The 22,015-nt window shown below is 39.9% G+C and overlaps 1 protein-coding gene across 3 annotated transcripts in view; it reads left to right on the top strand.

Moving 5' to 3' along the window:
- Positions 1-250: 250 nt before the first annotated feature.
- Positions 251-22,015, top strand: part of dnah2 (dynein, axonemal, heavy chain 2) — a 146,740-nt gene continuing 124,975 nt past the window's right edge. Inside the window, exons 1-9 of one of the 3 annotated variants that reach the window (XM_053629346.1) lie at positions 251-420; positions 520-570; positions 10,839-10,983; positions 11,313-11,374; positions 12,458-12,628; positions 13,002-13,230; positions 17,404-17,514; positions 17,629-17,867; positions 18,641-18,832. In XM_053629346.1, the coding sequence (XP_053485321.1) occupies positions 10,851-10,983; positions 11,313-11,374; positions 12,458-12,628; positions 13,002-13,230; positions 17,404-17,514; positions 17,629-17,867; positions 18,641-18,832 (1,137 nt within the window). In that variant the 5' untranslated portion in view covers positions 251-420; positions 520-570; positions 10,839-10,850. Of the gene's footprint in view, positions 571-10,835; positions 10,984-11,312; positions 11,375-12,457; positions 12,629-13,001; positions 13,231-17,403; positions 17,515-17,628; positions 17,868-18,640; positions 18,833-22,015 lie in introns of all 3 variants that reach the window. The other 2 variants (XM_053629345.1, XM_053629344.1) reach the window with 2 other exon arrangements.

Raw genomic sequence — 22,015 nt, 5'->3', positions numbered from 1 at the left:
ATATATATATATATATATATATATATATATAAATAAAATTAACTTGCTACCATTCCACTATAGCTTGGCACACACCCCCACATACACAGTCTGTAGTTCATGACAACATGGCGGTTAGTCGTATTCTTTCAAACAGTGCTGAGTTATGACTCTCGCACATACTTAAGGGTTTGGCTCAAGTTAAAAAAAATAATAAAATAATGATGTTATTTTTCTGTGAATCACATCTCTGAACGAAAATGTGAAATTACAGATGATTACGTTTGTTTATTTCTCTTTTTCTACCTATTATACTTCACAAACCCATGCGAAATGGTGTCTAATGACAACAGCTAGCCTACAACAGTCCCTCTGATCCCGGGTGAGGTGTTTCCACAGCAACGAGTCCACGCGCACCAACTTTAGAGCAGAGACGCCGAGGTTAGCGCTTGATGGCATACTAAAAACTCTTCAAATGATTACTTCTGTATTTTATTAAACATTTATGCAAAATAAATCTATTGACTAAAACGGTGGCAGGAAGAAACGCTGAAGGAGGAACCAGGAGGTTCATATATAGCACTTTGAAAGGTAAGACCGTTTGCGCTGTAACAGTAGCTAGCTTTGCTTTGCTTTGATCTTTGCTAATATCAGTTGCTAAATATTTGAGATAGCTTAGCTAATTCCTCATTTAATTAAACCAAGCTTATCAGTTCACTCTTATACTGTCACAGTCTACTGTACCATGACCGGTTGAAGCCATAATTTTTTTAAAACAAACATTTACATCCGTTTAAATTTAACTTGTGATAAGTGTTGTTCGTGTTTAATTACAAGGTCAATAATTATTATACGAGGGCTTCTTAAACTCTTTGGTGGCATTAACTCCTTTAACTATAAAATGAATTCCATGCACCCCAACAATTGGCATTATTTATATGTGACCAGTCAGAAGGGCTAATAGCCTTTAATTGACAGTGATAATGGTGACTTGTGGTTTCTATAGTAACTAAACTAAAAGGTCCTGCTTTGGTAAGTACTGAACTATATTCTACTACATGTACTGGACTTGCATATAGTTCATTTTAAAAAGAACCAAATCCAGTTCGCTTAAAGGGAACCAGCCGAAAGTGTTTTTTTTTTTTTTTTTTGGTCCTCTTCAGCAATAAAGTGATCTCAGACTCTTTCTTGTTCACACACCACAACTTCAGAAGATCTCAGACCCCAGCTTGTACCCAAAATATCATCAAAGTCGTCAGGAGTCCTTCATTTCAGCGGACTCACCGCTTCAACACATTTTGTCACGGATGCTTCTGTCATAGTTTTTTTTTTTTTTACTTTTACCCGGCATTGCAGCAATGTTCAGTTTAGGGCTGCACGATTATGCCCAAAATGATAATCACGATTATTTTGATCAATATTGAGATCAGGATTATTTATCACGATTATTTTGATCAATATTGAGATCAGGATTATTTATCACGATTATTCATTTATTTTAGGGACAACATATTTTTATTGCAGTTTCACAATTAAATAAACAGACCGTTGCTTTCAGCTCCATGTCGTGCTACATTCCTGCTAATGTACAAATCTTTGCATGAAATTAGACTGGTCCTTAAAGTGTATCATCTCGTAGAAGCAAAATATCAATAAAATTGTGCCCAAAATATAGGATAAGTAAAAATAAATACACCACCAACCAAATAAAAACATGCGATCAAATACAACAATATGCATCCAAATGAAAACAGTTCAGGCGTATGCAGAAAAGACAATAACAGTGCTTACAGGAGGAGAGGCGCAGACAAATCACCCAGTAGAGTGGTGCAGGGACGACGTCATTTTGTACCGGAAGTTAGCATCGCACCGGTTCCCTCGACAAAAACTCAATAGGATTTTCACATAGACTTTTGGATTATTGCAAAAAATAAGCTCTGTGATCAACAAAAGTTTACAATACTAACACGTTTTGTCCATCAAGGTAATTTTCACAAATGAACACAACTTGTATGAAGTTTGAAGCCTAAATACAATCGCCAGAAATAAACAGCTAACTGTATGCTATAAACGAACTACACCACGGTCGCGCGACTTCAACGTCACCATCACCAAGCTTCCGACAACTTTTCCAAACTTGATTTAAAACATTTTCCATAATACAGATTTACTCTGTGGATGAATGTTCATCCATGTTTTTTTTTGGGAATTGTGCACAGCAAACCTGAACCAGTTTATCTGCAAAGTTTTTTCCTGTTCGGCGTGATGACGTTTAATGTCCCCGACAACGTCTGTAGTCCCATTTAGCAACTTGTTAGTGTCATGATTTCCCCTCGCGCAAAAGCTGGACATACTTTTTCACGCACACTTTCTACATGTGCATTTGTTATGATTTCTGTCCTGTCTCTGCCCCTGTATTGTCATTGGTTGTTCTCTTATGTGTCGTCATTAGTCTCAGCTGTTTTGTGTTCACCCTTTATTACGTTTGTCATTTAAACCCCTCATGTCTCGTTGTTTGGTACGAAGTATTGCGTGAGTTTTCCGTGCACCAAGCATTTGTTCATAGTTTCACGTCTCATAGTTTTGATCTTGTTCTCGACCTCGTTGTTCGATCCTTGTTTAGCCTTGTTTATGCCCGTTTGCCGATCGCCTGACCTTTTGCTTGTTTTTGACCACGCTATGGATTTGTCTGCCTCTCTTCAAGAAAGCTCTTATCTGCACTTGCATCTGTCCTAAACCCTCATTACGTGACAGTTAGCAACTGCCTTTTTAAATACACGTACAAGCTTTAAAAAAAAATCAGGAGTGGGGTTTTACTTGCGTATTTTATGTTGTAGAAGAAACCATGAAAATATTTTGAGCTTGTGTTCACCACAGACCTTATTTCAGGCTTTTAACCAAAATCCCATTCAAAAAACCCCATTTACTTCAGGACGATGACACCGAAGTGCTAAAATGCTAACACGTTTCCGGATTTTGGCATTACAAAATTACATCATCCCTGCACCACTCTATGGTGACTGCCTGTAAGTTTAGAAAGCGCTTGATTTGATATGCAACAGAGTTTTCTATGAGCATAGGACGAATTTTAAACGTCAGTATTGCAGTCGATCATGTTCATGTAAGCGTGGGCAGTCAAAATCGTAATCGCGATTGATATTCGATTAATTGTGCAGCTTTACCTTACCTTGTTCCTCTTCATTTTGCATGTCCACACTTAAACCTTCGACAACATCTGTCAGACAAGCACAAGCGCTTGCACCCGAAATTTCATCCAAGTCGTCGTAGAAGGGACAGGAATCCTTCATTTCAGCGAAACACAAAGTGGACCGGGACCACAGTGCTTTCACATCTCACGAAGAAATCAAACCACAAACGAACCCGTACTCGGATCACCTCCGGAGATGGTCTGAGTACTGTTCGCTTTCGGGTCCTTTTAGGGGGGTCTGAGATCATTCGGTTTGTTCTCATATACACGCTGAACCTCTCCGAGAGCGTTTGGAGGGCTCAAACGAACTATGTGTGAAAACACCCATAAAGTCGTAACTAAAGTAAAAGGTCCTGCTTTTGTAAGTACTGAACTATATTCTATTACATGTACTGGCTTGCATCTAAAAATAAGTGATGGGTAACACTTTTACAATAACCGTACATGAATAGTCATGCACAAATGCAGCTTCAGACACACCCATCATTGGCTGGCGTTGAGATGAAATTATTGGTGTTTATTATTGGTGCGTCTTTCTACGTTCGATAAGGAGGATCAATGTCAGTTATGAAAATAACTCGGCGCCATCCAATGATGGTTGTGTCCACAGCTGCATGTTATTGCTGTTAAATTGCTATATTAAAGCCAATGAGAGCACAAATGGTCAGAAGGCGTGCAAATGAATCTCTCTTTTTTGTTTGTGTGATTTTTAAAGCACATGAAATCCTACACAAAATGCGAGATGACAGTATGAGTGCAGCTTTTATCAACTAGTCTGAGGTCCTGACAATTTAATTAGGAAATGCCATCCAATGGCTGAATGTAAACACTCTGTTTGAGTGTTTGTATGCTATTTGGGAATTGGTTTTGAAGTGACATCTGGTTGCTTTTGTCAGATTTGGCAGCGTTTCTACTGATGAAAGTGTATTAACAAGTGGTCAGTGGAGATGCATGATACACCTGAAAATACCAGGCAGACATTAATATCAAGTCTGAACAGGCCGTCTGTGATTTTAGGCTCATCTTAATCTCTTATGTCATTTTAATTTTTTTTTTTTATGGATGTCACATATTTCCTGCTGTAAAATGACCTGATGAAATAACCTCAGGTAATATGTATACAATGCGAAGAGTCATGCTGGTAAACAGTCCGTCATATCCTGTCGTAATTATTTCCCCACCCAAATCAAGCCAATTCCAAGTATTGTTCAGGTTTGGTCACCATCTAAACTGTAGATGGTGTTTTCAAGGACTTTGTGGCTTTATGTAAACTATTTACCTACCATAGGTATGGCCTGCATATACACTAGTCAGCCATAACATTAAAACCACATGCAGAATATTATGAACGTCCCCGTTTGCCACCAAAACAGCTCTGACCCGTCAAGGCATGAACTCCAGAAGATCTCTGAAGGTGTCTTGTGGTCTCTGGCACCAAGACGGTAGCAGCAGATGCTTTAAGTCCTGTAAGTTACGAGGTGGGACCTCCATGGATCGGACTTGTTTGTCCTGCACACCTCACAGATTATCGATCGGATTGAGATCAGGAATTTCGAAGTCAACACTTTGAACTCTTTGTCATGTTCCTCAAAGCGTTCCTGAACAATTTTTTTTTGCAGTGTGGCATGACGCATTATTCTTCTGAAAAAGGCCAGTGCCATTAGGGAATACTGTCACCATGAAGGGGTGTACTTGGTCTGCAACAATGTTTAGGTAGGTGGTACGTGTCAAAGTAACATCCACATGAAAGAACCCACGAAAGAACCCCCCCCAGAACCCAAGGTTTTCCAGCAGAACATTGCCCAGAGCATTGCACTGCCCCCACTGGCTTGCCTTCTTCCCATATAAGATAAGATAAGATACTACTTTATTAAGTCTCGGACGGAGAAATTTGGGTATCACAGCAGCAGCAAAACAGGTGAAGAAAATAGAGATCGTAAGGAGAAAAATACAGGGATCTATAGAAAATACAGTGGATACATGTGTATATATAATATACATGTATGTATATATAAACATAAGATCAAACTATATAATGTACATATGAACAATATAAGCCACAACAACAATGTACAGTCACAATATACATATAGCCCATATACATATCGCATATGTACAGTATACACAATACAATATACCTGTAGCAGCTGTACAGTATAACCAGTATAAACATATAACAATAACTATGAATAGTGATATGTAAAACAATATAAATAGTACAATACGGGACCCCTATTACAACAATACATTACAACATGTATGTAGTGTAGTAAAGTAAAGTCGAGGAGGAAGGTGGTTAGGTGTTGTACCGTCTGATGGCTTTTGGCACAAAGCAACATCTGAAGTGTTCCATCATGCACCTGGGTGGATGAGCCTGTGGCTGTAGGTGCTCTCCATCTGCCGCAGCTCAACATACAGTGGATGAGAGGGGTTTCCCAGAGTGGACCTGATTTTGTCATTCTCTTCTCCACCACTGTCTCCAGATTGCCTAGTTTTTGACCAATAACAGAACTGGCCTTCTTCACCAACTTGTTGAGTCTGTCAGCCTCCCCAGCCTTAATTCCACCTCCCCAGCACGTCACAGCAAAGAACAGGGCACTGGCTACCACAGACTGATTGAACATCTGCAGTAGCTTGCTGCTCACATCAAAGGACCTGAGCCTCCTTAGAAAAAAACAGTCTGCTCTGTCCCTTCCGGTAGAGTTTCGGTGTTTTCTGACCAGTCCAGTTTGTTGTTAATGTGCACCCCCAGTCCACCATCTCTATTTTCTGCCCCTGGATGGTGTTGGGGGCTTTCTGTTCCTGCGGAAGTCCACTACCAGCTCTTTGGTCTTGCTGATGTTGAGCTGAAGGTGGTTATCCTCAGATGGTCTGACAAATCTCTCCACCACACCTCTAGCCCTCCTCCTTATCCTCACTGATGCAGCCCACGATGGAGGAGTCTTCATCAACTTCTGAAGGTGGCATGTTCCAGAGTTGAAGCTAAAGTCAGAGGTGTAGATGGTGATGAGAAAAGGTGAAAGTGCAGTTCCTTGAGGTGCGCCAGTGTTGCACATCACCACATCTGACAGACTGCCCTGCAGTCGGACGTACTGTGGTCTGCTGGTGAGATCCTATTCCATATTGCATCCTGGTGCCATCTCTTTTACAGTTAAGCGACACACACACACCCGGCCGTCCACATGATGTAAAAGAAATTCATCAGACCAGACCACCTTGTTCCATTGCTCCATGGTCAAGTTTTGATGCTAACATGCCCACTGTAGGTGCTTTTTTTGTAGGTCAGCATGGGCACTCTGACCTGTCTGTGGCTATGCAGCCCCATACACAGTAAGCTGCAATGCAGTGTGTGGTCACTCCCCACCTGAGCCTTGGGCCTTTGCTGCCCATGACCCTGTCGCTGGTTCACCAGTTGTCCTTCCTTGCACCACTTCTGGTAGTTTCTAACCACAGCATACCGGGAACACCCCACAAGACCTGATGTTTGGGAGATGCTCTCACCCAGTCATTACAATTTGGCCCTTTTAAAAGTTGCTCAGATCCTTATGCTTGCCCAATTTTCCTGCTTCCAACACATCAACATCGAGAACTGACTGTTCACTTGCTGCCTAATGTATCCCACCCCTTGACAGATGTCATTGTAACAAGATAATCAATGTTACTCACCTGACAGTGGTTTTAATGTTATGGCTGATCGGTGTTCAGTGTGATCTAGGCATGTAGGCACAAATCTAACCAAGTATATGTCCTGGCATTGCATCTAGACATGTCAGTGATGATATGAGGAGGAATAAATCAGTTTATATATGGACATGTACACAATTTACCCTTCAGCTCACATGAAGTTAATCCCAACTTGCATAGACACAATCCTCCAACAAGTGATTGTAATAAAGGTCAAAGCAATCAGTTTGCATTGAAGATGAGATGTGCTGAATGGGGTATTTAGCCTGAAATTCAAACGATTTTCTGATAGTACGGAAGAGCCCTAAATAAAGGGCGTTTCATATTACGGAGGAAAATGCGTGTGATCATTTAGACATGACAATTTTTCACAGCACTAAATTGATTGACTTCGTCTGAATCACAGTAAGTGAAAAATGCTTGTTTCTTTACAGCAAACAGTGTTTTACATTCAAACACCTGACAGATACTATTGTTACACACAAGAACATTAGTGTTTAGCTAGCTAAGCAGGTAACGTCAGCAAGCAGAAGTCAAAGTGATTTACAGAATTTTCTTGCATTTTATTACCTGGCTGCTGAGTCTAGCTCTGACTGTTCTGTAGCATTGATCAGTCAATTAACATGATGTAGCGAGAGCAATATAAAGTTACTGCGAGCGTTCAGAAGCATTGCATTTCAAAGCCTTTGTGGCTTATATTGACAATACTTTGTCTACAATAATCCTCCACTGTCAACAGTGTTGGTTTTGTCACTCGGGTACTTGCTTCATCTCAGCCCAAGACTCTGAGCTTCACAGGCTCATATTAATGTTATTGATCAATGTCAGCTTCTCCGCTTCTCAATTCTGATCTAAGGGGAGTTTGACTTTCTGCCTTCAGCAGCTTATAGACTTATAGTAAATGTTTTTTTCATTACAGTCTCTGTCTCTTTCTCTGCCTTGAGCTTTGACTGCAATAACTCGTCTGCTTTATTACATACAGTTTTCAAAAATGTGACAACTGGCAAACTGAATCAAAGCCTCAATAATCAAAATGATGCTACTAGTGTTGACAACTGAAGGTAGAAGTGGAGGTGGTGCCACTGTGCGGCATCATATGAACCAGATATTTTTCCTCTTTACTCTCTGTTGGTTTTTGTACTTTTGCTACTTATGTAAGACTTTAGCACAGTGGTCTCAGAACGAACCCTGAAGCCTGCTCTTAAACATTGCCCCTTGTTTTGATGTAATATTTTTTTCGGTCTCACTGGTTGATTACTTTCAATTATTAATCGTGATGAATTATTTTGTAATGTCTCAGACTGATCAGGCATGACTGAATTAACAAGAAAATGTCGACAATTAACCACTCTATTCGTTAGTTTTAGTTAGACTACATGATGAAGAGCACTGTGTAATCCAAATGAAGTCTCGGTGATGAATTAAATCCATAAAATCAATTCAGATTTTAATGTGGAAAAATCCCTATTGAGACTGACCTCATGTTCAGGGCATTCAATTAATCATTCTTTACCATAAAACTATGGGTGGGCGATATGGCAAAAATACCATTATGATTCCCAACCATATTTCTATAGTACATGATACAGTTGCAATCAAAATGATTCAACCCCCATTGCAAATCAGGGTTACTGTCAACATTTACAGACTTTGAGCTGTTTGCAATGAACAAATCCAATAAAAGCAATTGAAACAGTTCAACACAACAAATGCTTCAAGTGGTTTCCCCAAATTCAACTGAAAATGCAACTTATAATGACTTCTCCAGTTTCAAAATTATTCAACCCCCTGAATAAAATCCCTCACAACAACAAATATGCAAAGCAGGTGTGCACACCTTATCAAGGGCTTCATTAGTTGCACCAGGTGTGCTTGAGCTGGAACACATGAAATACCTGAACTGGCTAGGGGTGGAAAATAAATGAAATACCTGGACAGGCAGAAAAAGGAAACTATCAACAGCTGCAACCAGATTTCTGAGAAGGCAGGTTGTGAAAAACCCTTGAGTGACTGCAAAAGATCTGCAGCAAGACTTGGTGGTAACAGACACTGAGGTTTCAGTGAGCACAGTAAGGCGTGTACCAAACGCAGAAGGTTTCCATGCCAGAACTCCAAGATGTACATCACTACTGAGCCAAAATTGTTGGGCGTCATTGGACCTTCCAACAGGACAATGATCCCAAGCATACCTCAAATACCATCAAGGCTTGGTTGCAGAAGAAGTCCTGGAAGATTCTACAGGGCCATCACAGTCACTTGACTTGAACCCCATAGAAAATCTCTGGTGGGATATGAAGAAGACGGATGCAGCACGCAAACTCAAGAATATTACTGAACTGGAGGCCATTGCTCATGAGGAGTGGTGTAAGATTCCTCAGGAACGCTGCCAGAAGCTCTGCATCTCATTTTCAACAGGTCATAACAGTAAAAGGGTGCTCTACTAAGTACTACAGATGCTTACCATGAAGGGGTTGAATAATTTTGAGACTGGAGAAGTCATTATAAGTTAAATGGGAAATGGTGCACTTCTATAGTGCTTTTATCCAAAGCGCTTTACACTATGTCTCATTCACCCATTCACACACACGGTAGCAGAGCTGCCATACAAGGTGCTAACTTGCCATCGTGAGCAATTTGGGGTTCAGTGTCTTGCCCAAGGACACTTCGGCATGTGGAGTCATGTGGGCTGGGAATCGAACCGCCAACCTTACAATTAGTGGACAACCCGCTCTACCACCTGAACCACAGCCGCCCCTAAGTTGCATTTTCAGTTGGATTTGGGGAAACCACTTGAAGCATTCATTGTGTTGAACTATTTCAATTGCTTTTGTTTGATTTGTTCATTACAAACAGCTGAAAGTCTGTACATTTTGACAATAAACCTGATTTGCAATGGGGGTTGAATAATTTTGATTGCAACTGTATGTATTATGCTATACTGTATGTGTGTGTTGATACAGTACTGTGCAAAAGTCTTAGCCACCCTATTTTTTTTAGCACAAAATTATAGTTATAAGATTTTTATTTTATGATTTCTACATTATGGAGTCAGTACAAAAACATTTTAGATTCCTAAACAAATTGTGTTTAACATTTAACAAAATTAAATGTAACAGAAAAATGTTTGTATGTCAGTAAAGAAAGCAACGTATTACATAAGAGACACTTTTCAGAAAAAAAACACAATGAAGGATGCTGGAGTTTAGCTGCAAAAATAAGCAGCATGTGTGAAAGTCAAAATCTCCAGAAGAACCGTGTCTGATTCTGCAAGATGCTCAATAAAAATCCTTGTAAAACTGCACTAATTCTACCTTTTTTTTTTCTTTTTTTTTTAAGGAAAGGGTCGTCACACCATATATTGCCTTTGTTTCATTTATTACTGTTTACTGCTCTTTCTAGTATGTTTTTTAAAATGGAGAAATATGTAATTTAAATTCAGTATTTCGAAAGGCATCTTTTCTCTACAGCATTTCTTTGCATGTGCCTAAGACTTTTGCACGGCGCTGTGTGTGTGTGTGTGTGTGTGTATATATATATATATATATATATATATATATATATATATATATATATATATATATATATAAATATATAAAATATGCACTGCTTCCAGGCATTTTGTACAATTTTGTATATTTTTTTCACAAATATTGATATTATATTGTCATATTTCCCATTGGCTTTCCTTGGCTATATTGGCCTTCCTTCATGGTTAAACTGAGAACATTTTTTCATATAAATATAACCACTCAAATATAACCGAGCATATTTTGTCCGCTCAGTGAAACCGAGTCGCCTCCAGATCTCACTGCTGCTTTTGTACTGACTGTAAGAAAGACTAGCTATTGAATACAAACTTTCAAAAGGGGCACTGCGAGTGATGAAATAAGATTAAATATAATTGAAAAAAGCAATATAATTATGTACGATCCTTGGCTTATGCCAATTCTTTATTCTTCTAAAGCAGCATTATCTCACTATGGCTGAGCCAGAGACACCTCACACAGAGCGCTCCTCTTCTAGCGAATCAAAGCACTCCAGCACAGGGAAGAGACCTTCTCTACCGGCCTCAGACAAGTCCGTACTGGAGGGTTCAGACTCACAGCCTGCAGGTAAAACAATAAAGATTATCAGGGACTTCCACAGGTCACAGTGATTTTATAACTCCACTGCAGTAAGTAACTGATTAAATGTCAAGATCTATTTTCCTTCCTGTCCTAATTATCTGATTCATTTATTTAACATACAGTGCTGATGTTTTGTGTTTTCCCCCAAAATATAATAATTGCATATTTTATTGAAGTATTACAGCATGACATTTTTTTTTGCCATATTGTCTAACACTATTACATTATTCATTTCCCTAAACATATCTGTTCATGCAATCATACAGTGCAGTGACACAGTATGACTCATTCCATGTTGTGTGTGTGTGTGTTAGTGGGGGATCTTAACAAGGAGACTATTTTAGCAGAGGAAGAGGATGCACACACCAAAGGCCTGGTAATTCACTTATTTATGCTAAATTAGAGGTTTTAAAACACAGTCACTGATGAATTACCTCACACTCATTGTGATTCTTATCTGATTGTAATCTGCAATTCACAGTTTCACTTGCCTGAGGCTTCCAAGCCTGGCATCCTTGCATACTAATCAGTGCTTTTATATTTGTGGTACTAAGGCTTTCTGGTGATGTGAGAGAATTGTTGATTCATTCCCTCGCAAAACACTGTAGCCTGTAATGCTCTGCTGGACCATCTTCATTTACTATGCCTCATTGATCACACAAATTCAGCAAATGCTCACAGGTCGGCCAATGAAAATATCACTTTTCTCCCACCAGCTGCTCTCAGTCAGAGTCGAAATAGGAAAATCCAATGTGGAATTGTAATCTATACACATAAATGTGCGCAATGCTCCTTTTATCACTTCAACTGGAAAAATAACCTCTGCTTACTACAGTGCCTGAGGAAGGCCTGAGGAGCAGCAGAGGAAGAATAACCTAGAATGCATAGGGTGATGGGGAGGGAATGGGTCAGTGAACCTGCCGCAACTCTGTCCTTGGCATCATTGACATTAATAGAATTAATTATAGCCCTCTGGCTGGTAAAAGAGCAATGGCATTTACATGGAGTGATCCTGCAGCCCCTGCTGGGAGACCCCATAGAAGCGGCAGCTGGCAACCAGAGAGAACTGGATTATACTGTACTGCCATTCATTAATGCTGTACACTCATAGACAAAGGTCAATGCTGTTCAAAGAAGTATGGTTGTTGTAGTTATAGTTATAGTTTTATTTATTTATACATATATAAAATTTATTTATAAATAAATATAATATAATATGTGTGTGTATAAGCCTTAGGGGAATTAGAGGGAACGTACATGTGTTTTTAATCACATAAGTGCCACTTTGTCATTAGCTCCAGTTAAGTGTATCCAAAGTATTTTCTTGGGTGCTACTAAAGAGAGGTCACTTACAGAGACAATAACATAAATAAATAAATAAATATATACACACAAGACACACCTCTGTTATGTGTAATACATCCTCAGTGAATTCTCATTTCTCACTGGTACTTTGCAGAGGGAGCTATTAAAAAGGCGAGTGGCCTTGACAGGAGTATCAGTGGCTTCCTGGACAGACGAAAATAATAGAGCCTTGGACAAGTTCATCGCAGATGCTACAATCAAGCTTCTCATTATCTTCCTCGACCCTTTCTCTGGCCTATGTGTGCAGTACACCATGCCAAGCCAGGTACTGCCAGTTCTATTCTAGGATGCAGTGACATTTGGTGTTGGATCAGGGCAGCAGTCGTACATCACCGCTGACTGATGATACTGCAAATTATTCATGACTGGAAAATCAGTTTTGTGGTGGTTGTTTTTGTTTGTCTGTTTGTTTTTGTTTGTTTGTTTGTTTGTTTTTAGTTTTGACAAACGATCTCATGTAACGTTGAATATGCATCATTCTCTCCACTATGTTCAATTCCAGTGCATCTGGCGTTTTAGTTTTTAAAGCTGTCACTCGTTAGTGTTACAGGAATTCCGGTTATCCATTAGAACTGGGAGATATAAAATATTACCTGTTTTATTTCTCTCTGCTACGTCTCTCTCTTCCTCACACGCAGGTGGTGGAGCAGCTGGCCTACTTCATACGCAAGCAGGACACTATGATTATGGAGGAGACTTTTGAGAGCTGCGTGCAGTTCGGCACAGTGCGGGGAGGGGGTATAGAGAGCCTGCTGAGGCTAATGAACGGGATTCATGCACCACTGGTCACTCACAGTACGGACTGGCCAGAGACCATCATGAACAATTATTTACCTCACATGCACCGCTTCATTACCTACCTCACAGGTACACGACACGACACATGAAACAGTACTCTCTGTGTTGAAGTGCTTTTCAGGATATTTCCAGCTAGCAGTGCTGCACTACCATTGCTGTTAGTGTGGATCTCAAATGTCACACTGTTGACTAGCAGCAGATATTTTACCTGTTTTATTTAAAAGTTTTATGCCTACTGGTCAGTGTGGCCACAAATATCTAATGTGATGGGAAGGAGCCATCTGACATGTGAAAGCATCAACCATAAATTGTTTTGGTTTTTTTGGTTGGCATGCAGGGTGTATACATGCAGAAGTGCAGATAGTTGTCAGAGCTTGTGGTAATGAGACTAGTGAGGATTTTAGAACCTCTTGTGGACCTCTACACTATCTGATTCACATTGGCTCCCAGCTGTTTTGGTATTTGTTCAGAAAATTACTTTTTAATTCTGACCCTCCACCTCCCTTGCTTTCATTCATTGTGTTTAAAATAATAATAATATTAAGTGTCGACTGGAAACCATAACTCCAACATGCTGAAGCTAGGATTATGGAATTCAACATATTCATGCAACATTTCTACATTGAAATTTATTCACTGATGAAAATGATCTATACGGAAGAGAAAAAAAAGATCCAGGTTTTAATGTGCACTCATTTATTTCTCCCCTGAAGAGTAGGCAGTTAGACTGCAGTCCATTGATCTCTCGCACCTCACACTGACGTTACCGGACCTTTGAAATTGCTCTCCACATTGCAGTCAGAGGGCCACTCTTATCTTGCTTGCCAGAGTACAAGGTTAATAATCATATTTAAACTTCAGACAGCTGAAATCAGATTCCTTTTGTGTATGTAGATCTTAATCACTATGTGCAAGATAGATCCAGAGGTAGCTGTCTTGCTCTAAGCTGCTTTATGCATGCAGGCCCAAGACTCCCTGCACTCCCAGCCATTTATAGGTAATCACCTGACACGTTTCCATGTGATGGTTCAATTATCAGACCAATCATACCAATCAGCACACCCACGTCACCTTTCACACAACCTGAGTAAACACAAATCACAGCCCCACCAATCAGACATCATTCTTACCTGGGCAAAAAGCAGCACTGCACGCTGTCTAATCAGAGAGCCATTTTTGATCATTTTTACAATTCTCCCTAATCTCCGTTCTCTCCCTTAATACACATTTCTGCAGATCATGCTCAAGTCAATACACCCGCAGTCCAAGGCACACACTTCAAGGCTACAGAAATGTTGTGGAATAAAAAAGGCAGCCAAATCAGCCCAGGAGGATAAACATTGTGCAGGGAGTCTCTTTGATTTTTGTTTTAACTCACCAAAGCAATAACAATGAAGTCCCAAAGTGGACTCCAGTGACTGCTGATGATATATTCAGGTTTTTAAGCGCAGTACTAAAAATGATTTAGTTTGAAAGCATATGGTCGATATAGGCCCAAAGGTGTATTTATTTTACACATCATGTCTGATCCAAAAATAACTCTGTAGCACCATTCATTCTGAAGCAATTCATTGCATTGGAGAGTATTTAGGGAAAGATATAGTGAATAAAAAAAGGTATTGTAAGTTTACTCCTACACAAAGAAAAAGCAAAACACTCTGCTCTTAGTCATAACTCATTCATTCTTTAGAGGCACACACCTCCTATATACAACCTCAATTCTGAAAAAGGTTGGGACAGTATGGAAAATGCAAAAAAACAAACAAAAAGAGTTATTTGAAAATTCAGTTCACTCCGTACTATATTGAAAACACATTATTAACACATTATTTGATGTTTTACTTTGTGAATTGAATTTTTTTTTTTTTTTTTAAATATACTCATTTCAAATCTCAGGACTGCAACACAATCCAAAAAAGTTGGGACGGTCGACTGTTTACCACTGTGTAACATCACCTTTTCTTTTAATAACACATATTAAGGGTTTGGAAACTGAAGACACCAGTTGGTTAAGTTTAACAAGCGGAATTTCCCCCCATTCATCCATTATGCATTTCTTCATGCTGTGCAACTGTAGGTCTTCGTTGCCTTATTTTGCGCTTCATAATGCGCCACACATTCTCAATCGGAGACAGGTCAGGACTGCAGGGAGGCCATGCTCGCACCCGCGCACTCTGCTTATGTAATCATGCGCTTGAAATCCGGGCAGAATGCGGTTTGGCGTTGTCCTGCTCTGGATGGCAGCATATGTTGCTCCAAAGGGGTACATATCTTTCTGCATTAATGGCACCCTCACAGATGTGCAAGTTACCCATGCCATGGGCACTGACACACCCCCACACCATGACAGACGCTGGCTTTTGGACCTGACGCTGATAACAGCTTGGATGGTCCTTTTCTTCTTTGGCTCGGAGAACACGACGGCTCTTTTGTCCAAAAACTATTTGAAATGTTGACTCGTCGGACCACAAAACACGATTCCACTGTGCTACTGTCCATCTCCAATGAAAAGGAGCCCAGAGAAGTCGGCGGCGTTTCTGGTCAGTGTTGATATATGGCTTCTGCTTTGCATAGTATCTGTGGATGCAGCGACGAATGGTGTTGACTGAAAGCTTTACCAGAGTATTCTCGAGCCCATGTCAGGATATCCATTACGGACTCATGACTGTTTTTAAGACAATGAGGTCTGAGGGATCGGAGATCACGTGCATTCAGAAGTGGTTTTCGCCCTTGTCCTTTACGCCCCTTTACACCATTTTTGTGCACGTGTAGAAGGTGAAATGCCCAAAATCCTACTGATTTCTCTGTGGGGAATGTTGTTCTCAAAGTGTTGGATTATTCTCTGATGCATTTGTTGGCAGATTGGTGAGCCTCGACCCATCCTTGCTCTTGAAGGACTAGTCCTTTTTTGGAGGCTCCTTATATACTATGATTAGACGATTGTCTCACCTGTTTCACATCACCTTCTTATTTCAACTTGTCACATCGCTATTAGTCCTAAATTGCCCCTGTCCCAACATTTTTGAAACGTGTTGCATGCATCAATTTCTAAATAAACGTTTACCTTAAAAAAAAAAAAAAAAAAAAAAAACAACTATGCAGCTGATTAGGTAAAACATCAAATACATTGTCTTTATACATTTTTTGTTTAAATACAAGTATATGTTGTATATGTCTTTCTCATTGCTCTGTGAATGGACTGATTCACCTATCTCTCTGCTCCATGTTTTCTTATTATTTCCTACTCTTGTATTTCACTTGCCTTTGTTCTCTATGTAACGTCCAATCGAATTCTGCCATTGTGTCCCTCTGCCCTGTCCTTGTTTATTTTTCCTTTCATAACCACCCTCGCAGAATGAGCTGGAAGTACTGGAAGTACAGAATGATATTCCAGCCTTGTTTCCTTTCATCTTTTTCATCTCTGTGTATGAGTACATTTTTTTTCTCCTTTCTCTATTTCATTCTCTCTCTCTCTCGCTCTGTCTCTCTCTCTCTCTCTCTTGCCTTCAGATTTTCCTTTTCTTAATTAATCTTCATACCCCTCATTCACTCATACCCCTTATTCATGTTTTTCTATATCATATCACTCTCAGAAGAAGGGTTCAACAATGAGTCCTTGGATGGTTAATAAATAGTTCTAGCTTTCTAAAATGATTTTCCGAACGGTAAGCTCTCTATTATAGGATTCTCTAATGGACAGTCCAAAGAATCCTAGATGGAATCTTTTTCTAGGAATACATGTTCAAGTGGCCTAGTTGCTAATGTGAAGATGCAGGAAAAAACTGCTGAGAAAGAAGGGAATGGTGCTGAGAATAAGACAAGTAAAGTGAGGAATGATGAGCCCTTATGTGACAGCATATGTATGCCACGCAAATAAAAATAACCTTTTCTATCTTCTTTCTTCATATCATTACAGTTCCCCTAGCTGCAAACCTTATGTAACATTAAATTGATTTGCTCAGTAATGTGGTAAATGATGAGGTGTAATATGAATGGTAATGTGATAATGTGCAGCATTATTGGGCTGTATTGTACTCCGTTATTGCGCAGAGCTGTGTGTGCTCTCTTGGAGCCCATAAACTCTTTAGCACTCATCAATTATGGGGCTGTGATGCTCATTTGAGTCAGTTTTTTTTGGTTTAGGCATCCCTGTAGTTTCAGATAAAATGCATTTATCTTCTGTCATGGCTTTAATTCATAGAATTCAGTTATTTTTTTTTTTTTATTTGCTGCTCTTCATAGATGCAAGGTTTAGGCTTGGGAGGAAAACACTGCTTTATATCCCTCTGGAAGCCCTACAGCACAGCCCAGAGGTGGCTGCCAGAGACAAAGAGCTGGTGAAGAGGCTGGAGGGTAAGGACCAAAAAAGGGCATGCCAGGGAAGTGCACAGTTCATGTAAAAAGAATACGCTTTCACAAGATGGTTTGCCATTAAACCTATTTTTCTTCATGGTTTGTGCTTTTCAGTGGTGATGATCCATTGGACACGGCAGATAAAGGAGGTGCTGAACGTACAGGCGGCAGTAGATGCAGGAGACAGCTCTGGTCTTCTGGATGAAATCACTTTCTGGATGAACCGCTGTGATGATCTATCTGGCATCAGCGAGCAGCTCCAGAAACCAGGAGTCTGTCATATTCAAGCCATACTGCAGCTCTCTATGTCCTTTTATGTGAAGCCATTCTGCAATCTAGCCAAAGAAATTCAGGTTTTGAACCCTTTTGTGTTTGTGCATGTGTGTACTGCTGTAAATGCATGTGTGTAAGGCAAATTTATATGTAGCTGCAGTATAACTTTATCTTACCCTTTGGAAATGAGGCTGTATCACATTCAGATATTATTATGACTTGGGCAGTTCTGCTGATTTAAATCCCTAAAGGCAAGCATTTTGCTGCTTACCTTAATAATGAATGAGGTTTTTTTTTCTGGTCCTAGATCAGGTACTAAAGGGCAACTTCTAGCTAGAGCCTTAAACCCCTAGCTTAATGCAGCATTGAGCCTCAGAGCTCCAGCGAGTGCAGGCATTTCATAAACTCTCCAAAGGCCAAGGAAAATCAATATTGTCAGACTGAAATAATGAGACATTCAAAGCTGATTGACTCTGTATTCCATGTAATTGCTGCTCTTAATGTTAGAGCTGTAGGGAGGGAGTCAGCAGTATGCTGGATCACAGCTCTGTGACCGTAGATAAGCTAGGGGTTTCCAAAATACTCTTGTGAATGGTGGCACTCAATTTAAATTAAGTATTGAACTGGGTGTAGTCGAGGTAACATGAGGCAAAGGACTAGGTGCTGTGAATGTAGGTGTTGTCAAGCTGGATATAGTGAATAGTGTTAACTGAACCAAATCGAATGTGACATTGCATCAAATTGAATTAAGCCATGTTAAGCTGATTTCCGTTAAATGGAATGGAATTGACTCCAGCTATTGTTGATGTTTGAAATCGACTCAAACTATTGCTGATGTTGTCTTTTCCTGCAGGATGGCTTTCTACAGGCCCAGTCTAACTTGACTTTCCTCTGCCTGCTGAGGGAGCCATGCGAGGAACTTTCCCAGCTCAAACCTCGCCAGATAGCACACAAACTTGGTCATGTCCTCAATCTTATCCGTTTCATCTGGGTGAACTCTCCCCACTACAACATCCCTGCGAGGATCACTGTGCTCTTAATGAAGGTACAATGACTGGTGTCGTCCTGCTGTAGAATTCTGGTACGCCTTAGGTGTCCTTGATCCAAACATGTTTCCTAAGTACTTCTCAACCAGCCAAGGATAGCAACCACTTACCTTTTGGTAAACGCTCACTAGATCCATTACCATGTCAGCTCAGCTGTGGTATCTTCCTAAAAACACACAGACCTGCACAGTCATCAGGTCGCCCAACACCACCCCCCCACTTCCCATTTCCCCCCTCAATTTCTCTCGGTTCTTAGCACTTCAAAGCCTGCTGAGCTTCAGGCCTCTGCTCAATAGATAAGCCATCAGCTGTGGCTCTGTAGCTCATGTAGCACATGTGCTTTAGAACATTGGGTGAGTGCCCTGCTTTTGTGTGGTACAGGCTTCCCAACACCGTTTGCTCACAGCTTTGCTCGCTTTTCATTTCCTTCTCCACGTCCTCAAGAGCAAAGGGAAAAACGTTTAACCTCTCATAATTACACTCTAACCCTTCCTCTGCTGGAATCACACGCTCTCTTTGCCGTCGCATTTTTCTTTGCCCCCCCTCCCCTTTTATTTCTTTCCTCTCTTCCATTCGCTTCTTTGATAATATATCAAGGCAGGTCGGTCCGCCACAAAAACATCCAGTCTAATTGTTTCCTCATGGGTTGGAACGTTAGAAGCTCCTGTGTAAAGCCCATGTTGAGCCCGTAGCCACCCGCTATCCAAAAGGCATTATCAACGATCCACCTTTAACCAAACGAAAAAACTTAAATGTGTCCATATGAAAAAATATAATGCTCTTCTATTCTGACAATTAAGATTCTCTTATACATTCACAGAAAACCTAATCTCAAGCCTATCACTACTCTTGGAAGCAGATGAATAGAGTATTGAGTATGTCCTTTTACTAGCGAATCTTACTGCAGATTTAAGAACAGTGTTGTGTGGTCTGAACAATGTCTTATTTGTCTGTTAGTACAAGAAGTCTTTCATAGTTCTTTTACAACCATTTGCTAGATTTACACTACTTCTTATTTATATATATATATATATATATATATATATATATATATATATATATATATATATATATATATATCCCCATTTTCTTTTTCAATCAAATAATCTCGGCCTCTGATGCTTAGCTTTCCAGACCATTTAATGTATAATTTACGTTTAGCTGGCACGGCTTTCAGAATCTCACGGACAGTCTACACCATCATGTACAATGTATGTACTGTATGTACAATGCACACACTTGTCAGGCTGACTGGGAAACAAAGTGTGACAAATAAACATGGAGTTTTTCAGAGCAAGTTAGAGTCCATTAACAAATGTTTGTGAGTTGCATAGCATCTTGTCTTTAAAGGTTATTCAAGAATTCTTTTAAAGCATTCGTGGCACGTAAACAAGAAACTCTAACATGCTTGATGGTGGGGTTCCAGGTTGGTGCAGACGGGTCTGTTTCATTGTAGCGCCATTTTCAGTCTGTGGTTAGTTGTTATTCAGTCCTGTGAAAGAAGGTGGTACTCAGTGGGTCTCTATACCTACGTGATTTTATTTGCTAGAAATAAATGACTAGCAGATTCTATCACTAAGCTCAAACCGGCCCATATTCTTAATGACCTCAGTCTTAACTCGGTCTACTTCAACATTCTTCCACAACATGCAGTTTTATTGTCTTAAATATTTTGGTTATGTGAAGTAAAATATCGGTTTGTAGTATTTATTCCCAAACTGCTCTGTCACTTATGTTTTTGAAGTACTCTTGTTTCATTGCACCTCCATTTCCAAGTATTCTTGCTGGAAAATTGAATATCTGTTCAGCAGAATGAATGATGCCAATTTCTGATATAAGTGCCCTCTATGGAGATTTAGTATTGTTATTGTCTGGAATAATAGTGTCATTTTTCTCAAGTTTTTTTTTCTTTTCCACAGTGGCATGAATGCACTTAAAGTACACAGCCATCTGCAAGGCTTCATCGATGCTCAGTGGCCTGGATCTTTCTACTTGGTTCACCAATAAAGTAAATTGTCCTTATATGCTGATTTTGGACTAGAGTTTTACACATAACACCCTTAATCATTGCACGAGAACAGCGAATGCGGTGTTAGATCAGCATACAAGGGTAATATCTGTCAACGTGCTGGCCCATATATGCCATACTGCTTTTAATGTTTTTATTGGCTGTGTGCGGTTGCATGTTAGCACTGGTGTGTTTAATGGAAGTGAAACGGCCCCAGTTATTGCTGCATCGGTCCAGCAAGGTTTTAGCATGTCAGAAAAAAATAATGTAAGAAAAGTCTGTTACCTCAACAGGGAAAGATGATTGCGTGCTATTTGAGCATGAATTGATGGTGAAAGAGAGAGAGAAAGAAAAAAGAGGTACAGTGAAAGGAAAATTATCCATGATTCACTTTCCAGCACACATTATTTCCAGGTAATAATTTATAATGAAAGAATCATTGCGTGTGTGTGTGTGTGTGTTTGTGTGTGTGCTTGTGTGTGTGCTTGTGTGTGTGGTTTTTCTTATGTTGACCCTAATTTGCTCACTTTCTAATGGAGTCTTCGATTGTTGAATAGCGCATGCAAGTGTCTCTCAGAATATTCATAGACTATGTGGCAGATTATGAGTTGCAAGGACCTCCACTACCACATTATTTTTCTCCCACCAATATACTGAGAATGTACTACTACTATATTTGTTTTAATGAATGCCTGGTCTAAGATTAGCTAACTAACTCACTTGTTCTCATCCAAAACATACAGAAGACCAATCAAATTCTACCGTCCTAACAGATTTCCTAAAATAAGAGGAACATCCCAGATCCTGTACTGATGGCAAAATTAGTCTTGTCTAACGGTCCAATGGTGCGTCACGTCTGAAAGATCGTAATTACGAGTTGAACGCACATGTACGCCACCACAAAGTCGTAATTACGAGTGGGGAAACCCTTTGAACCCAGAGTTTCCGAGTTGGGGGCGTTGCGGTAAGAAGACATGGAATCAACAGTCTGTAGTTGACGATAAATTTGTTGAAATTGAATGTTTACTCGTCTCAGAAACTGATTTCAGTTATTATGTGTTTGGTATGTGCAGCAAGTTATTGTCAGGCTTTTTCTTTACAATAAAACAAGCGTAAAAAATACGATAGCATTGTACAGTTACGCTATAATATGTAACGATACGTTTTACAGTGG

The sequence above is a fragment of the Ictalurus furcatus genome, chromosome 7, assembly GCF_023375685.1.
Source record: "Ictalurus furcatus strain D&B chromosome 7, Billie_1.0, whole genome shotgun sequence".
NCBI classification, from domain to species: Eukaryota; Metazoa; Chordata; class Actinopteri; order Siluriformes; family Ictaluridae; genus Ictalurus; species Ictalurus furcatus.
The sequence above is the reverse complement of the archived record's forward strand: the minus strand, read 5'-3'. Positions and strand labels throughout refer to the sequence as shown.